General features: G+C 44.9%; 1 protein-coding gene across 1 annotated transcript; it reads right to left on the minus strand.

The window, feature by feature from the left end:
- Positions 1 to 425: 425 nt before the first annotated feature.
- Positions 426 to 14,143, minus strand: HNRNPU (heterogeneous nuclear ribonucleoprotein U). The gene is made up of 14 exons (XM_040597444.1): positions 13,198 to 14,143; positions 12,147 to 12,258; positions 11,954 to 12,027; positions 9,603 to 9,742; positions 7,942 to 8,041; positions 6,699 to 6,811; positions 6,046 to 6,309; positions 5,665 to 5,784; positions 5,027 to 5,155; positions 4,489 to 4,657; positions 3,716 to 3,955; positions 3,108 to 3,310; positions 1,971 to 2,042; positions 426 to 1,548 (listed from the first exon to the last, which is right to left on the minus strand). Exons 1-14 carry the CDS (start codon positions 13,928 to 13,930, stop codon positions 1,495 to 1,497), a joined length of 2,523 nt encoding a protein of 840 aa, XP_040453378.1. The 5' UTR covers positions 13,931 to 14,143; the 3' UTR covers positions 426 to 1,494.
- Between the last annotated feature and the right edge of the window lie 2,324 nt (positions 14,144 to 16,467).

The raw sequence follows: 16,467 nt of genomic DNA on the forward strand, positions 1-16,467 counted from the left end.
ACTACAATTTTACAAAAGCATAAATCTGAACAAAATAGCAGTTAAAACAAATTGAAGCTCTCTGTCCCGACTCCAGGATTCATGATCCACAACCCTCCTGTCCTGCTCCCTGTCCAGTTTCTTCCCCTGCTCCTTCCCTCACGTCTGTTTTACAATAAATAGGTTCAGTGAATTTACATGATGCAAGCGCAACTCAAAGACTTTTGCCCTATACATATAACCATGTTAAAAAACTGTGAGATTATACATGTGATATCTCTAACAGAGCAACCACCAGTTCAGATTTTTAACGAAACACGAGTATTTCAGCATGTATACAGTAATGAGTTTGAAACTGTCCAACATCACCGCTTTCATACATTCTCTTCCTCTTTATAGCCTTAAAGGGATTTTAGACCCTGATGGCGACAATCCCAAAACAAGAGTAAAATGAATTTATTTTATTGCAAACAAACGTCTAGAGTTAAATTTCTCCACCCACTTTCTTTAAAGAGAAAAGGAATCAGCAGGCTAAGGAGATACACCCATTTGAGAATTGACATGATTAAAAATTAGATATAAAATGGGTGACTCACAGTTTCATTAGCTTACAAAATGGTGGAGTAACTACTACAAGCACACTAGGTATACAGTATTTTGTGGGGAAAAGAGTTATACAGACACACAGCTAACTTCATATAGATCCCATTAGACAACTGGATTTACAACAAGTTTTGTTTAATAAGAAATGGGCAAAGCCAGCTTCTTTTCAGAATCAAAATGCAGAACAAATGGAAAAGAAATTATGGTGTTGTACCTTCACAAGTTTGAGCCTCCACAAATAATGCAACCAAGTTTTACAACTTTAAGAGCTTCTACATACACTCCACCTTCGCTATTTAGCCCCAGGTTTCCTCTTTGCCCCCAACATCTTATTGAGTTCCAAATGTTACAAAAAAAAGTCCTAGTTATTGCCAGAAACTTTTACCTCCCCCTCCTCCCCTCCCCACCCAGAAGCTTCACAGAGAGGATGGAGTGTAATATGGAGCTTTACATAGTCTCATGGTATTTATGAGGGCTAAGGAGCCTCCATACGAATCTGGTTGCTAACATTTCTATCGTATTGTGACATGACTCACGACTGTTTCTTAGAAATTGGGGAATGGGGAAAAAGGAGAAAATTCTTTAATAAAAAGACACCAGGTACAAAGCAACGTTTTACTTTTGTTGTGGTAAAAAAAAAGTCACATTTTACAGATAAAATGTAGAACCCTGAAATACTGACACATTCTCTTATCGTGCACAATGCTGAGGTTCTCTTACGAATCACTTTAAAACTGCAATTAAAAATGTACAAAAAAAGAAAAGAAAAAAATCAACCCACAAAGCTTCTAAAAAAGGAACCCGCAGGCACTTCCTCTTGTGGAATGTTTAAAAAGTTAGCCTACTAAAGAAAACAGTCGACTTCTTGTGAAGGTTTTGAAGAAATATGTATCAGTTCATTTATTTGGGTATTCAATAATATCCTTGGTGATAATGCTGACTCCATGGCTTCTGACCCCAGAATTGCTGCAATAAATGGATAAATAGTTAATTTTAACCTGTAATCACATAATGGTTACATTTATTACAGAAAAAAAAAAAAAAGGCAGCATTTAACAAACATCTAGTTCTCCTGGAACTTGAGCAGATTACAAGTCCTCTCAAACAGCAGCAAGTTCCTAAAGAACCGAAGGCAGTTAGAGTTCACTTCACAGTAGTAACGTGAAGCCAAATACTACATACCATGAAGACCGATAAGCCGTAGCTGATATTTGATATATCAGGACCATCAAGCCAGATTAAGCTTTGCACAGAAACTATTTATAGCGCTATCACCTAGCATTACAAGATTTTGCTATCCAGTTTTGATTACACATTAATTACTACAGACAGTGTTTTGAAACATTCAAGTTAACAATCAGCAGAAAGGTAAAGCTATGACTACTTACACCCTGCTGCCACTGGTTGTAGCCCTGAGATTGGTTTTTGTAGCCACGATTATTTCCCCTTCCTCTGAAGTTCTGCAAGAGGACAACGGTTTTTAATTACTCCACGTATACAGATTTTTCAAGTGTAACAATCTTCGTAATCTTGCAAAACCAGTAACGATCTTTGTATTACCACCCAAACACCACACACCATACAGAATCTTTCAAATGCAAGGTAACAGGTTAAAAACCAAACAACCCCCCCAAAACCATAACCTCCCTGAAAAACGCTAGGATACAAACAGTTTCCCCCCTCTGAAGAACTGTGCCTTAAACATGGAGCAAGAACCTTGGAATTAATAAGCCAGCTCAAACTCTTGTTGCCAGTGGTCTGGAAAGCCAGCTAATCTAGTTTTCACTCACCCTATTTCCAGCTGCTAAACTGCAGCAGGACAACTAAAAATACAAGAGCTTGCCTATTTTTAGTTAGGAAAGGCGGTAGTTGCTATAAGGATGTGTTATCTGATCAGACAAAGGGATATGGGTCACACAACTGAAAATAGAAGAAGAGCTAGTCCACAGAACTTCAAATAAAAGTTATGGTACAAGAAACAAAGGACAATGACACCAGTAGATAAAATATTGCATTTCCCCTGTTTGTCAGCATCAGACAGACCAGAGCCATGGTTACTGGCTTGGGCTCCATCTGCTGGCTCTGCAGTAATCCAAATTATGTTTTCAAATACTTCCACTGATATTCCATCACCAGTATGTCTTTACCAGTTGTGTTTGATACCAGACACCAAAACAAAGACTCTCTCCAGAGCTATTTCCAGAAAGTTCCCCAAATGCTTGGTAAAGAGACACCTTAACCCTAAGGCTAAACAACAGTTACTACTATGTGGAGAGACGGAAAAAAAAAATAAAGAAAAATCAAAACACCCCCTAAAAAGAAATCTTAATCTTTTAAACAGTCAGCATCAGTGTTTCTCACGCCAACATTCAGAGCTCTGGGCACATACACTGAACTACAAAGCCAGGCCTTTTCGTGTGGGATTAGCGTAGTACCACAACCAAGTCTGAGGTTATTCACAGCCACCAAACCTTTCTAACATCATCCAAAAATCCAAAAAAACCATTGCCCCCCGAAAGCATCACCTGGTTGTAGTTTCCCCTGTTGGGCATTCCACCTCTGTTATAGTTTCCTCTGTTTGAGTAGCCACCTCTGCTTGGAAAGACAGGGCCACGAGGATATGGGTAGCCAACTGCACCACTGCTGCCACCGCCACCACCGCCACCTCCACCACCTCGCTGAGGCATGTTGCCTCCCCTCCTGTTGTATCCACCACGATTGCCAGGGACTGCAGGGAAAGAGTTACTTCAATCAAATAATTGTTAGGTCTTAAGTATTTCTTAGGTAAAGATTATTTTTCAAAATAATGATGGTACAGAAGATGTCCATCATTCAGTGCAAAAATGTCAACGAAAATATTAAGTCACCTGGTCAGAGTGAAAAAAAATTTGTATTTTTAACATGACACTTACACCCCCCACCCCCCCCAACACAGTCTGGTACACGCAAGTGAACACCAAAACTAACATAAAAACTGAAAGCTGGGCCTCAAGCCACATGAACAGTGTCATCCAGGTCTCTGCCAATCCTCACTTCACAAGTTGGACAATTCACTTTGTACTAATTGCTACAGACTTTCCCCTCCTCCAGCAGCAGAAACCTCCAAAACTGACTGGCTTATTTCTAGGCTCACCTCCTCCTCTGAAGTTGCCCCGCATGTTGAATCCTCCACGTCCTCTCTGACCCCTATTAAATTGATTTTTATTGCTCTTCTTGTTCTTCTTTGAGCCAGTGTTCTGCTTCTTTTCTGGCGGAAGAGATTTCTTACTTTCTTCTTTATATTGTTCCAAAAGCTTCTGAGCTTCTTCTTTTTGCAACTCTACATAGATTATTTCATCAAAACATTCTGCTACCTCTGGCAGTGTGAAGTTCCCTATAATTGCAAAAACACTGAGTATTCAGCATCTACATTCAGCTACAATCAAAGCCGTAATTTAACCACCTTTCTCCCATTCTTCCTCCCACCCCCTGCATTCCCTCAGCATAGGGACAGAATTACATAATTTGAGCATTTAAGAAATGTAACAGTGACAAAAGAAATAAAAAGGTCTTCATGGAGTTGCCAGTACTGTTCCAAACCTCGAAAACATTCTGCCTGTATCTTTTTTTTCTTTTATAAGCCTCCACTCAGAATACCAGTTTCTGCCAAATACGTCACTTATATAGGGCACTTTATGCCAAGACAGCTTTGTGCATCTGCATGAAGCATATCAGCATAACTGAGTAGTGTTAAGGACTGCAGCAGAGGGAACACAATATAGTGTTATCCTACAAGTTACAATAGTCTTCCAGTTTTGTTTAAGTACAACTGTTTAAGATAAAGTGATTTTTTAGACTTCACGTTTACTTAATCCTTTAAACAGATACTCAGCATCCTAAAACACAGTATAGGATTATGTTCCATGCCTTTCATTTTGAGAACTGCATGCTCTGGAAGATCTTTTCCCTCCACCTCTGCCTTCTTTTGTGTTCTTTGCTTGTAGTCTTCATCTTTTGGGCAAACAACAACTGCTTTGCGCTGGAAGCCTGCAAACAGGCACATTTTTCTCCTCTGCGCAGCTGCAGACACATTTGTCTGAAAAAAATGCAGTAACTTACTACACGTAGCTGTCATTGTAAGAGTTAAGGAAGTCAACTTATGGTGTATAGACTTCACCTCTACAAGAGCTTGCAATGAAGTTTACAAATAACTGGACATAAAGATGCTGCATAATGCAAAGTTACGAGCTCATATCCACGTGTTAAAACACTATTCCTCCCACATCCCATAAATCCAGAGAAGTTCAGACAAGCATTTGTAGTAATATCTCAACTCTGCGTCCCCTGAATGAGTAGTAAGTCAGTAAGTGAAACAACTGCTATTACAATGTAACTTTAATCCCATTTAATTACTGCACTACAGCCTATAACAATTTCCTTAACCATTTGTCACTGAAGCTTCTACCTGATCCAAAATGAAATTCCGCTTCTTACGAGCTGCAATCTCAATGAACTTTCCAAGACACTGTGGAGCTCTCTGCAACAGCGTGTTAAGTTTTCCAGTGTCCGCCATCTGCCGCTTAAAACCTGCAACCTACAGAGAGATTTCCAGAGTTAAAAAAAATAGGCCTGATACATGTGGCTGACGGGTTTTTTCTAAGTATTTTTCACCTGACTTCAAGGATTGTTCAAATTCAAGGCCACAGCTACAAACTTTTGAATGAAATTCCCAAAGCCTCCTAAAGACAGAAGAGCTTTATACACACAAAGACTCTAGGTGAATCAATACAGCTGAACCTAAGGTACACTCACCACGTCACTAAGTCAAAGCTAAATGTTCTGAGGACAGCAACATAAAGAGAAATAGAGATACTTAAACAGTCAACAACAGCTGACTGTTTCTTACGCAGTACCACAAAAAGCTTCAGAATCCTGCTGTGCCATGTACAAGTTAGCAGCCCAGCAAGATAAAAATCTTCTAGCTAACCAGTAGCTAGTTTCTTGTATTTCTTTGATACAAAAGAATCCCATGGTAGCCAAAGACCTCAGGTTTACAGCGAGTCTTTAACGTATGAACAAACAAAATACTGTATTATCACTTACCATCATTTTGTCCATAATAGTATTTGTCCCAAGAATGTTGTATTTCCCAGGATTTGCTGCTGCATGTTTGGTAACCCATGTAGTCTTGCCAGCTCCAGGCAAGCCAATCATCATCACCACCTATGACGACAGATCTGTACTTGAGATACTAGTTCAAAGATTCTTCTTTAATACTCAGCTTAGACCAGCAAGCCTAATGTAAACCGAGTGAGGCTCGCAGGGGCACTGGGGTTACGTATGTGTGTGAAGGGTCACAGGATACCAAGTATTAAAGCTCCCAAACAAAAAGGTCAGAGTGGTGGTGTACAACAGTCTGCCTAAACTCTACCACTTCTGTTCATCTATTTTAACAACTTTCAGATTATTCACCAAGAAACTTACCTCGCAATCCTTCTTTTGCTCAGGTCCCTTTGGTCCTCGGACCCTATCCTCCAGGGGGACCTTCTGGATGAAGGTGTATTCTTCAGGTACAGGAAAGTAAGGTTCCTCCTTCTGACCAAAGTTGAACTCAACTGCACAGTTATGGCAGAGAACATGTGGGAAGAGTGGTCGCCCATCAAGAACCTCCTTACTTATTTTGAATGCAACACCAAGCTCTTGTCCATTCTTGGAGTATGAGAGTTCCACTTCGTCACCATCAAAATTCTGGTTTTCAGACAAAGCATTAGTTTGGATAAAGTTACTCACCTCGCTCTATAAAGTTTTATTAGTCGTATCACTATGTTGGCTATACACTGCTACATCATAAAGTAACTACTTAAAAGTTGTCTTAAATAAGTTACTGGCAACGATCATCTTGTTTAAGATTCTTTTTTTTTTAAAAGCTTTAAACACATTTGTCTGTGCATATGTGATCTTGACACGTTGACAGCAGTCACTGCTGGTAGGCAATACCTGCTCTTTCTACCTCCTCCCTATGTTAAATACTCTCTCTTGCTCCAAGTTTCTCTGTGTTTGATTTACTGCTTCTCATAAAGCAGGCTAAAAATTCAAGGGTGTTTTTCCTCAAAAGAAAATATTAAGTGAAAACTTACAGCAAAACATCCAATCACATCATTTTCATCAAACTTCTCACCAAAGTCTTCAGTCTCACAATTGCATGTCTTTATTCCTTTTAGAGAATACCCATAAGAAAATTCTTCTTCACCTGAAGAAGTAATTTAAACTTATTAAAAAGAGGCATTTTCACCTAACCTTCTAGAAATACAATCACTTCACAGCTACTTAAGCAAGCTGCTGTTCAGAATGTTCTTATTCATGCCAAAACAAGCCATGACCCCCAAAGAGCTACAGCTCATTCTTTTATTCACAAATACTATCACTTGAGATGGAACAGCAGCATCTCCCCATCCCAGTTTTAAAAGCCTCATGCTGCTGGTTCCAGATTCATGTTGACATAAAACTGAACTGCCAGATAAAGACATGAGCAAGCATTTTTAAAGACCTGATTATGTATCAGTGTACCTGCAGCGTAGTTAGTCAGAAAGGCTTTCTGACTTTAGTCTCCAGTAACACTTACCCCTCCCCATTTTAAAAGGGAGTTTAGGCTGAATGTCTGCTATGCAACAGCTGAGGATGAAGCTGCAAGGAACAAGCTAACAGGAAGCATCAACCACAAGGATTCAGGTGAAACTTAAGTACTTAACTAGAAAGCTGCTGCTGCTGTCAGAACATACCAATTAATTTACATTTCCCACAAAGATGCATCTCAGCAGCAGGTATCAGCTATCAATACCATTATGATCAGTTCCCATATAGGTAATGAAGTCGTACTACTTTCTCCTTAGCTACTTTCAGAAATGAGGATTCTCCCCCCAAGCCAAAAGGATGACAATGTAGTTATCCAGGAATTTTTCTTCACTGGTTCAATCTTACACCATGCCCCACACTTCAAAAAAGAAGTGGGAGGAGGGGCAGGAAGTGGAAAAGGGCCAGCAAGAAAAACCCTCTTCCTATTTTATGATGCTACAAGAAAAGGAGAAATCCTTAATCTTGTCAGGTCTTCCAGAATGTTCTCCCACAACCCATACTTGACCACTAAAAGAATTAACTCTCAAATCACATACTCCTTACAGGCCCAAATACTTAACCATTTTATTTGTTCCAAATAATAAACTTTCTTGCACCACGTTCACTGAACAATTCAAGTTAAGACCACTTTTCAAAACACACGAATTACAGTCACTAAGCTTTTCCCATCTGCTAAGAAAAAAACCTTAAAACTTCAACCATGCACACAGTAACACAAAAATAATCAAATGTTCAAGTCTTACTTACCAAGCAACATTCCACTTGTGTTCAGTGACCAGCCAACTCGTACTTCATGTATGTCAATGTCTTTTGTATACAGGTGTTTAACAGGAATCTTTTCTGTAACCTATTTTTAAATTATTCATGAAAAGGTACGTAGTATTTATTAGACAGTAACAAGACAGGAACACAAAGGCAACATCTGGAACCTTTACACTTTGGTTAAATCTTTGCTAAGTCTGAGCAATCACCTTCTGCAAAAATAAAACATGCTTAAGTATGTGAAACCACAAGCCAATGGCTAAATAGTTTCATCTCCTCATGGGGCAATGAAGATGCAAGATACCATATACCTTCAAAGCACCTCAAAGCCAGAGCCGTCCCTCTCAGCAGACAAAAGCCTTAATCTTTTTGATACTGTATTAAAATCACAAACAAGATGTGTGTGTATATATATATTTTAAATAAATGCCATAAACTTGGGGTTAACAGTAAACTATTTTGCCAGTAAAATATGATGATGTACTAAGAAATGGTTTTATATAGACTGGGGAAAATATTATACTCCTCCCTTTCCACATTAAGCAGACTTCCTGGGCAAGCTGCCAGCTTCCAAACAACATAACCAGATTAAAAAAACCCAAACACCTAAAAGCACTGGAGTCTGTAGGCAACCAGCTATTTTCTAACAGCCTTTACAAACTTCACCAAACTAAAGTGAGAAACTGATCAGCATCCTACCAGTTTTCCACAACTATTCAAGTCAGGTGACTGAGGTGAAACTGATTTGAAAGTGAACAGGGCAATAAATACTGACATCAATTTCACTTCATTGGCCTTCTAAAGTTAGGGGTACCAACAGACACAGAAGTCACTCAATGCAAGAGCATGAAGAATGGGATCACTACCCACTCCTCACCATAGGGGGTGTATTTGAAAGCACTAGAGGGATAGAACAGAGTAAGCATTTATATACACAGGCACATCATATGCAAAGCAGCCTTCAACACTGTTAAGTCAGGGGAAAAAAAAAGTCAGGCTTTGTACTTCCTGTTATCCTTTAATCAACAAACAAGAAATCTGTTTATTACAAGGCTGATTGACAAAGCGTGTTCTTATCGTTTAGGAGAACTCTTGCTCCCAAAATGCAAGTACCTGCTAAACACTCCCATTCACCGTGTTTGCAAGTCAGAATTATTCAGCTTGGAAGGGACCTCTGGAGGTCATCTAGCCTAAATCCCTGCTTAGAGCAGGTCAAACTCAGACTAAGCAGGAACAGAAAAAAGGACTGCTGGGATAATTTATATTCCCTTTTTAAAAGAAGCCAAGCTTTCTGTAATCTTCTGAAAGTACAAGCAAACTTCTGACTAGCGAACATCAAAATTCTTAAAGTGTTGATACTTGAGGTGCCAAATAAATTATTGATTCAAAAATGAGACTAGAAGTTATACATTCAGGGCAAATGCAAGCTTTTTTTTTTGTTAAATCAAAGTTCTTATAGAAGAGAAAGCAGTTCTGCAAATTGAGCCACCTTTTATCATGAACCATTTCACAGGCTCATCAGAGGCCTTCTGAAAGTCCTGTTCACCTGAATTAGTTTCAACTAAGTCCAAAAAACCTGTCAAGTATAAAGAATATTCTATTTAAGCATGCAGAACAGTTTCCCATAAAACATCGGTTTAACTCACCTTCATCTCAAAGCAGACTTTGCCTTTGGAAACTCCATAGGAGGCTCTCCCTCCAGCCCAAAGGAAAGCAAAGCTTTCCATGGTCAGAGAGGAAGCACTAAACCGGTCTCTTGAGATTTTAAAATGCAGGTCACAGTTATCTGCCAACATAAAAATCATTCTCTTTACTTGAGTTACAACATAAAGTACAGTTCTCCAAGTTTATGCATTAAAGGCTGACTTCAGCTTTCAAAGGTGATTTTGAAGACAAACCGCCAGCAAGCGCTCAGCACCTTTCAGGAAAGCCACTGAACACATGCCTAGATGGAGCTACAGACTGAAGCTCAGCCAAATACGTTGGGTATTTCCGTCAACGCAGAGCAGAGGAACCTGCATTGTGCTCTCTGCATTATTTGCTAGATACCTTTTGGAAGCCTTCTTACCCCCCATGCCCAAACCTAAAGGCAGCTGACAAGTAAATAGGAACACAAGTATTTTTGTTTAAGTACTGAAAGTAGTACTGTCTTTGGTTAATATAGTCAATTAGCAAGTCCAATTAGATTAAGCCAATTAAAATGAAATCAGTTAAGTCAAGTGCATATAGGTTAAAAACGCAGAATGCGGTAAGAGAACCTATCTTACCTAAGAAACACTACCCGCACTATGAATTCACCTACCGCTCTCAGAACTTAACTGGAATCCCTGTTTTACAGGCATCCTCAGAGCTGCATACCATGAAATTTCAAATTAATCTTCTAGTAGGTTTCAGAAAGACAATAAAAATGGTAAGACAAGGTGCAGGATATAGCACTTCAATGCCCCAGACCAAAGAACCTAGAGAAGAAACTCCAAACTTATTCGAGAGTTACAAGGAGCAAAACGAGCACGGGATGAGTTGTTCTGCCCTGGTATAAAATCAGCACGCAGCCCAAGTACCCAAAAATGCATTCTTCCCTGTATTACTGTAACTGTCATGCATGAGTTGTTTGCATACAGCCATCCCCAGTTGCAACTACAGTATTTGCGATCCGAGTGTATTCTCCTCAGTACTTCTATTTGTCACCTGAAACCAGATAAAATTACAGAGGAAACCCACCCATGCAGGTTTACTTTTGGAACAACAAATGAGAGCAGAATTGGTAGTTCCAGCTTCCTTGTAAGACATTGGTAATAAAAAGCGCTTGAGTGCTAAACCTCTTATTTGTCTGGATCATTACGGTCCAGAAAAAAGCACGCCAAGTTGTTATGCAATTCAGTCTTAAAGCTATGTTTGATTCTGATCTCTGAGCAGTCTAGCGACACACTGATTTAAAGTTTGCCCAGTAACAAAACTTTCTACTAGAAATAATGAAAAGTAGTCACTACTCAGTTATTGCAAAAGTGAGCAGCTCCCACAAAGGTGGCTGCTCACCAAGTTAGCAGCTAATACTTGAGATTTAGTTACCAAAGTGTCAGGGATGGCATTTTCTGCAATTTACTTGGCTATGAACTAACAGCTCCTTAATTTCAAACATTTATTGGGAAAAAACTGCCCTAACTACTGGCAAATATGCCAGACAACACCAAAATTTAAGCTTTCCTTCTGTGGCACTTTAAGAATCCAGTAAATTCCAGCATCACTTATTCAAGATTTCCAATACCACACTAAGCCTTTACTTACCCTCCAGAACACAAACGTCAGCTCTGCCCCAGTCATGGTACATCACCACTAACAGTGGCATTTGTAATCTGCCTCAAAATCAAACCCACTGTTTCTGGGTATTTGTCGATTTCTGTGACCAATTCTGTCTGCCATCCTATTTGCACAAATCACCCCCCTGCTCTGCAAACTCCCAGGTTGCATGAATCGGTCACTTTTAAAGGAGGCCTTACCTGATATTTTTGTTAAATTTACCAGAAAATGTGGAAATATGCTCTGCTGGCCGACATGTAAACAGGGCCTCAGCAAGTTATGCACCAACCTCACTTTTCAAATACCACTGCTACAACTACCTCCACTACTGACTCTCAGGACTTTCTGAAAAGGTGAAAAGCTCGTGTGCTGTTATCATTGGTTTCTGAAGCTGTTTCCAGGGTGTTCTGTGCTCACTCTACACTTGCCACCTTGCTTTTCAGGCTAGATTAGTGTTCTGGTTAAGATCTGCTCAGAAAACGCTATGCTATCACAAGCTTCATGGAAAACCCAAGCTTATCACTGCTAATATAAAGACCTATATATGCTTCTGTTCTTTTCTATACTGAAAATGAGTGGAAACACCTTTTCTAGTAGGGTTTTTTTTTCCCTAGAAGTTATTTAGTAATGGAAGACAAGAAATGTATTCACCCCACATTTCAGAAAGTGTGGTTTTAAGATGAAAGCATGTTTTACTCACAAGTGTCAAGACAAACCACTGTATCATCAAAATGTTCATCTTCTTCTTCAACAGGTGGTTGAGGGGACTTGGCCCTAAGGAGAACAAAACCGAAGGATAATAAAGCTACATGCATTTTCACACTGCTAAATTACACATTTCCGCAGTTCACTTCTCTTTACCAAAAACGCTGCCCAGCATCATGCTCATTTACCTGCTGTATTTATTTTCTTCAATGTATTCAAAATATCCACGGCCATGGTCTTCACGTGGTCTCTTCACTCCTCTCTTCTTTTCACCAGGTTTTTGTTCCGTTTTAGTGTCTCCTGTAAGAGAATAATGATTTATTTTAATTACACGCAGTGATTCTTTAATCGGGAATGAAGTCCTATACAATGGTTCCAGCTTAGAAACCGTTAAGAACCTACAGCGTGAGCAAAGTACCCTAAAGAAGAATTTTTCTTTGTACCAAGATAAAAACGCGCCTCTGGAATTTTCTGTAAAGACTCAAAATCTGTCTGCTAAATCGCTTTATCTCGAGTGCTGGTACACTCCTCGATGTTAATATCCTCACAGAAAAGCGAGACGGAGAAGGGAAAAAATAATGATATTAAAAAAAATTAAAAAAAAATCGCGGGGGGGGGGGGGGGGGGGGGGGAAGGCAACACAAAACCCTCCCGCGCCGCCATGCCGCCCCCCCCCCCCCCGCAGGACATTCCCGGCCGCTCGCAAGGACACCGCGCGATCCGCACGACTGCGCCTCCTCCCGGCAGCCCGGCGGGAGCCCCGCGCGGGGCCGCGCCGCCCGGCTGCCTGCAGGGAAGGGATTCCGCCTCCTCCCGCCTCCATTGTACCCGGCCTTCCCAACGCCATCCCGTGCAGCGGCCAGGCCGGAAGTGACGTCACGCCGCCCAGCGCTCCTCAGCACAATACAGCGCGCCCCAGCGGCCCCCTCCGCCGCCACCCCTCCCCCCCCTCGGGCCCGCCGCCGCGGCCCCTTCCCCGCACCTCCCCCCGCCGCGGCCCCTCCTCCTCCGCGCCGCGGCCCCTCGCGGGACCCGCGCCCCTGCTCGCGCCACGGGGCCCGCGCGGCAGCACAAGAGGGGCGCCGGAGGCGCCGCCGTCGCGCCCGCGCCCCGGAAACCGCCCTCCCGGCCGTCACCCCCCGACCCCCCCCCCACGCCCCCCCCCCCCCGATGGGAGCTCCCGCGACGGGGGGGATGGGATTAACGGCCTTTCCCCCTCTCCCTGCCGCGCACACTCACCCCCGGTGGCCTGGGCCCCGGGGCGGCCGCCGCCACCGCCGCCTTCCGCTTTCTTCTGCTGCTGCTGCTGCTTGGCGGGGCCCGCCGGGCCGGAGGCGGCCGCCGCCGGGGACCCCGAGGCGCCGCTGGCGCTTTTGCCGGGGGCTTCCTTGGCGGCGCCGCGTGGCTGGAGGAGCGGCGGGGGCTGCTGCTGCGGCTGGGGCTGCTGCGGCTGCTGCTCCCCGTGCCCGTTGGCGTCCCCGGCCGCAGCCTCCTCCTCGTCGGCGAGCTCGTCCTCCCCCTCCTGGAATCCCTGGTCGTCTCCGTTCTCATCCTCCTCCTCCTCCTCTTCCTCCTCCTCGCCGCCCGCCTCCTCTTCCATGGGGCCGCCCCCGGCCCCCGCCCGCTCGCCGTTCTCCTCGCCCAGCTCCATGGCGTCGCCATCGGCGGCCTCCAGCCCTTCCTCGTCGTCGTCCTCCGCGGTGGAGGCCGCGGCCTGGTCGGGGCCTCCCCCCTGGTGGAGCTGCGAGGCGCCCCCGCCGCTCTCGGCCGCCTCCCCCTCCATGCTGCCGTTGCCAGGCTCGACTGCGCTGCTGGCGGGGCCTCCCCCGCCGGCCTCCTCTTGGTCTAGCGCGGCCTGGAGCCGCTCCATGAGCTCGGCCTTGAGGCCCTTATCGGAGAGGCGCCGCTTTTTCAGCTCCTCCTTCAGCTCCGACACCTTCAGCTTCTTCACGTTCACGGGCGAGCAGCTCATGGCGGCGGCGGCTCGATCCCTGGGCGGCGGGGGGAGGGCGACGCTGTGCTGGGGCGGACGGCGGCGGCGGCGCTGGGTCGAGGCCCCGGCGGGAGGCGGCTGGGTGGGTGGCGCGGCTGGTTCGTGCGGCTGCGGCAGCTGCAGAGCGGACCCGCCTGGCGCCAAATCCTTTCACCGAGCTCGCGAGGGAGACGCGCCTCGCGGGGCCGAGCACGCAGCACTGCCCGCCCCGCCCCCGCGCACGTCGTCCCTCCTCCCCCCCCTCCCTCCCCGCTACCGTAACGGCCGCCGGCGCGCGCCCGTACCGTAAATACCCACCCGAGCGCAGCGGCGCCGCGCGAAACCCGCCGCCTTCACGCGTGGGGTGCCCCGCTCCGCGGCCGGCGCCGCGCAGGGCGCAGCGCGAAAGGCGGCAGCCGCTCTGCCCCCGCGCCCGCCCCGCTCCGCAGCCGCGCCCGCGCCATGTTGGCCGGGCGGCCGCGGGAAGCCGTTCTCGTCCCCTCAGCGCCGCGCCGGCGGGACGGGCACCGTGCCCCCCAACCCCCCCCCCCCCCCAGGCCGCTGGCGTGGATGCCGCCCGGATCCGGTGCCAGCACCACCGAACACACGGCACCACACCACCGGGCCCCGCGCCGGCAGCCGCGGCCCCGCAGCAGGCCCGCTCCTTCCCCCGCCCCGGCGCCCGGCTCGGGCCTAGGCCGCACAGTGCGTTGCGTCAGGGGTTTGAAAACGAACGTTGCTGCTTAAAATAGTTCCCCTGGTACAACCTTGTTAACGCAATTACATAAGGACGAAAGTAGAGCTATCTACCCAGTTCTTCACCGGCTGCAGCGCTAAGAGGCACGCAGAGACCTGATCTGGAACTAGACCGGGCTGGGGCTAACAAAGCCACAGGGCTAACAAAGCTTGCCCCCCCCATCACATTAGCTGCCCACCAGACACAAAGCATGACGCTGGAGCTCGGCACAGAGCGATCAGCTAACCAAAACGCCTCAGTTTTCCTCCCCCTGCACAGCATTCATACGGGGGGCTCGGCTACTGAGCTGTGCAGTGGTTGGATTTTTCCAATTTGGTCAAAAGTTACTTGAAAACAAACAGCAGAGAGGGTTTCACGTGAACAGAAAGGCAGCACTGATCTACAAGTTTCCTTCCTTAAGGAGCCTGGATAAAAAAAAAAAAAAAGCTAATTTTCACTTGCTGAAAAAGAAAAGCAAGTCAAACAACTAGAAGATGGGTATGAAGCGGAACAGAAGGGAGGGCATTTGGGGCATGAAATTGCCCTGCGTTGGTACAGGTTGCGTGGCCACCTGCCCCAGGACAAGTTACCTTCACCTGCAGCAAGAGGAAGAGGAGAGAAACGAGGAAGTCGCCCCGTTTTAACTGCACAAGGAATGGGCTCTTTCAGGTGCACACAAGACTCACACAGCGTGCTCTGTTCCCAGCCAGGCTGGATCCATTTGGAGGAAACATGACTCAGTCGGGAAGGTTAGCTCAACCCATCACTACAACAGCAGCTTGTTGGAACAGAGACAGGGAGAGCTCCCTCATGCAGCGTGTACAGATGAGAAAAAGGTTGCCAGAACCTTTCCCTTACTATAAATGCAAGTCAGTAGATTGCATCTCAGTCTAGTGGGTCAGAGTGATCTCAACGGGGGAAGAAATGGCTAAGAGCAGCGCAGTGCCAGGGAGAGGTCAGTGTGTGATCAAGCTGCACCAATATGAGTCATTACCTTTGTCCCTTTCTTCATGAAAGAGCTGTCTTAGCTAGTCCGCTGAGGTACTCATGATGTATACTGTTCTGCCAAGGTGGCAAAAGTAAACAGGGTTCACCCTAGTTAATATTGCAAGATTACCGACTGAAGTTTACAGATAACTCTGTGTTAATTTAGGTGTCATCTGCCTGTCCAGCCTCCATGTTCTTTTTCTAAACGTAAAAGAATTTAAACAGAAAATATTAAATCTTTATGACCTGTATTATATCTGAACATCAGAGCACTACATTTAGACCTTGATCTGGGCACAGGCCTCTTTACATGTTGAGCCGTGTTTCTGGAAGAGTTTCATCGACCTGACATCTGATAATCCCTCCCACCACTGCAAACTTTATACATTTGATATATTCTTTTAGGCCAGTTTTGGATCCCTAAGCCTTGCCTTAAATTAGCACATCTGCACAAATTCACAGCACCTCTGCATTAGAAGATGCCCTCATTCAGAATCATCCTAGAGCTGCAGTCCTGACATGTAATCCCGTTCCTAAACAATGTCATGTCTGCCTACTTCAGCAACATGCTCATACTGCTTTATACTCCTGTTACCATGGAGAAACAAAACAGCTAACAGCTTTGAGGCGCATCAAGAGCTTACTTACTTACCCTAAAGCATTCAAGCCTGCATAGAAAGGCACAAGAATTCCCTTCTGCCCCCAGTAACACCACCAACCTCAGAATTTACTTTTTTTTAAGTTACTAAGGCTACCTCCTTATGAAACCACTTAGAAGGCTGAACATTTTTTTTTTTAAAGGAGACTAATTCAT

Source organism: Falco naumanni, chromosome 6 (genome assembly GCF_017639655.2).
Source record: "Falco naumanni isolate bFalNau1 chromosome 6, bFalNau1.pat, whole genome shotgun sequence".
Classification (NCBI taxonomy): Eukaryota; Metazoa; Chordata; class Aves; order Falconiformes; family Falconidae; genus Falco; species Falco naumanni.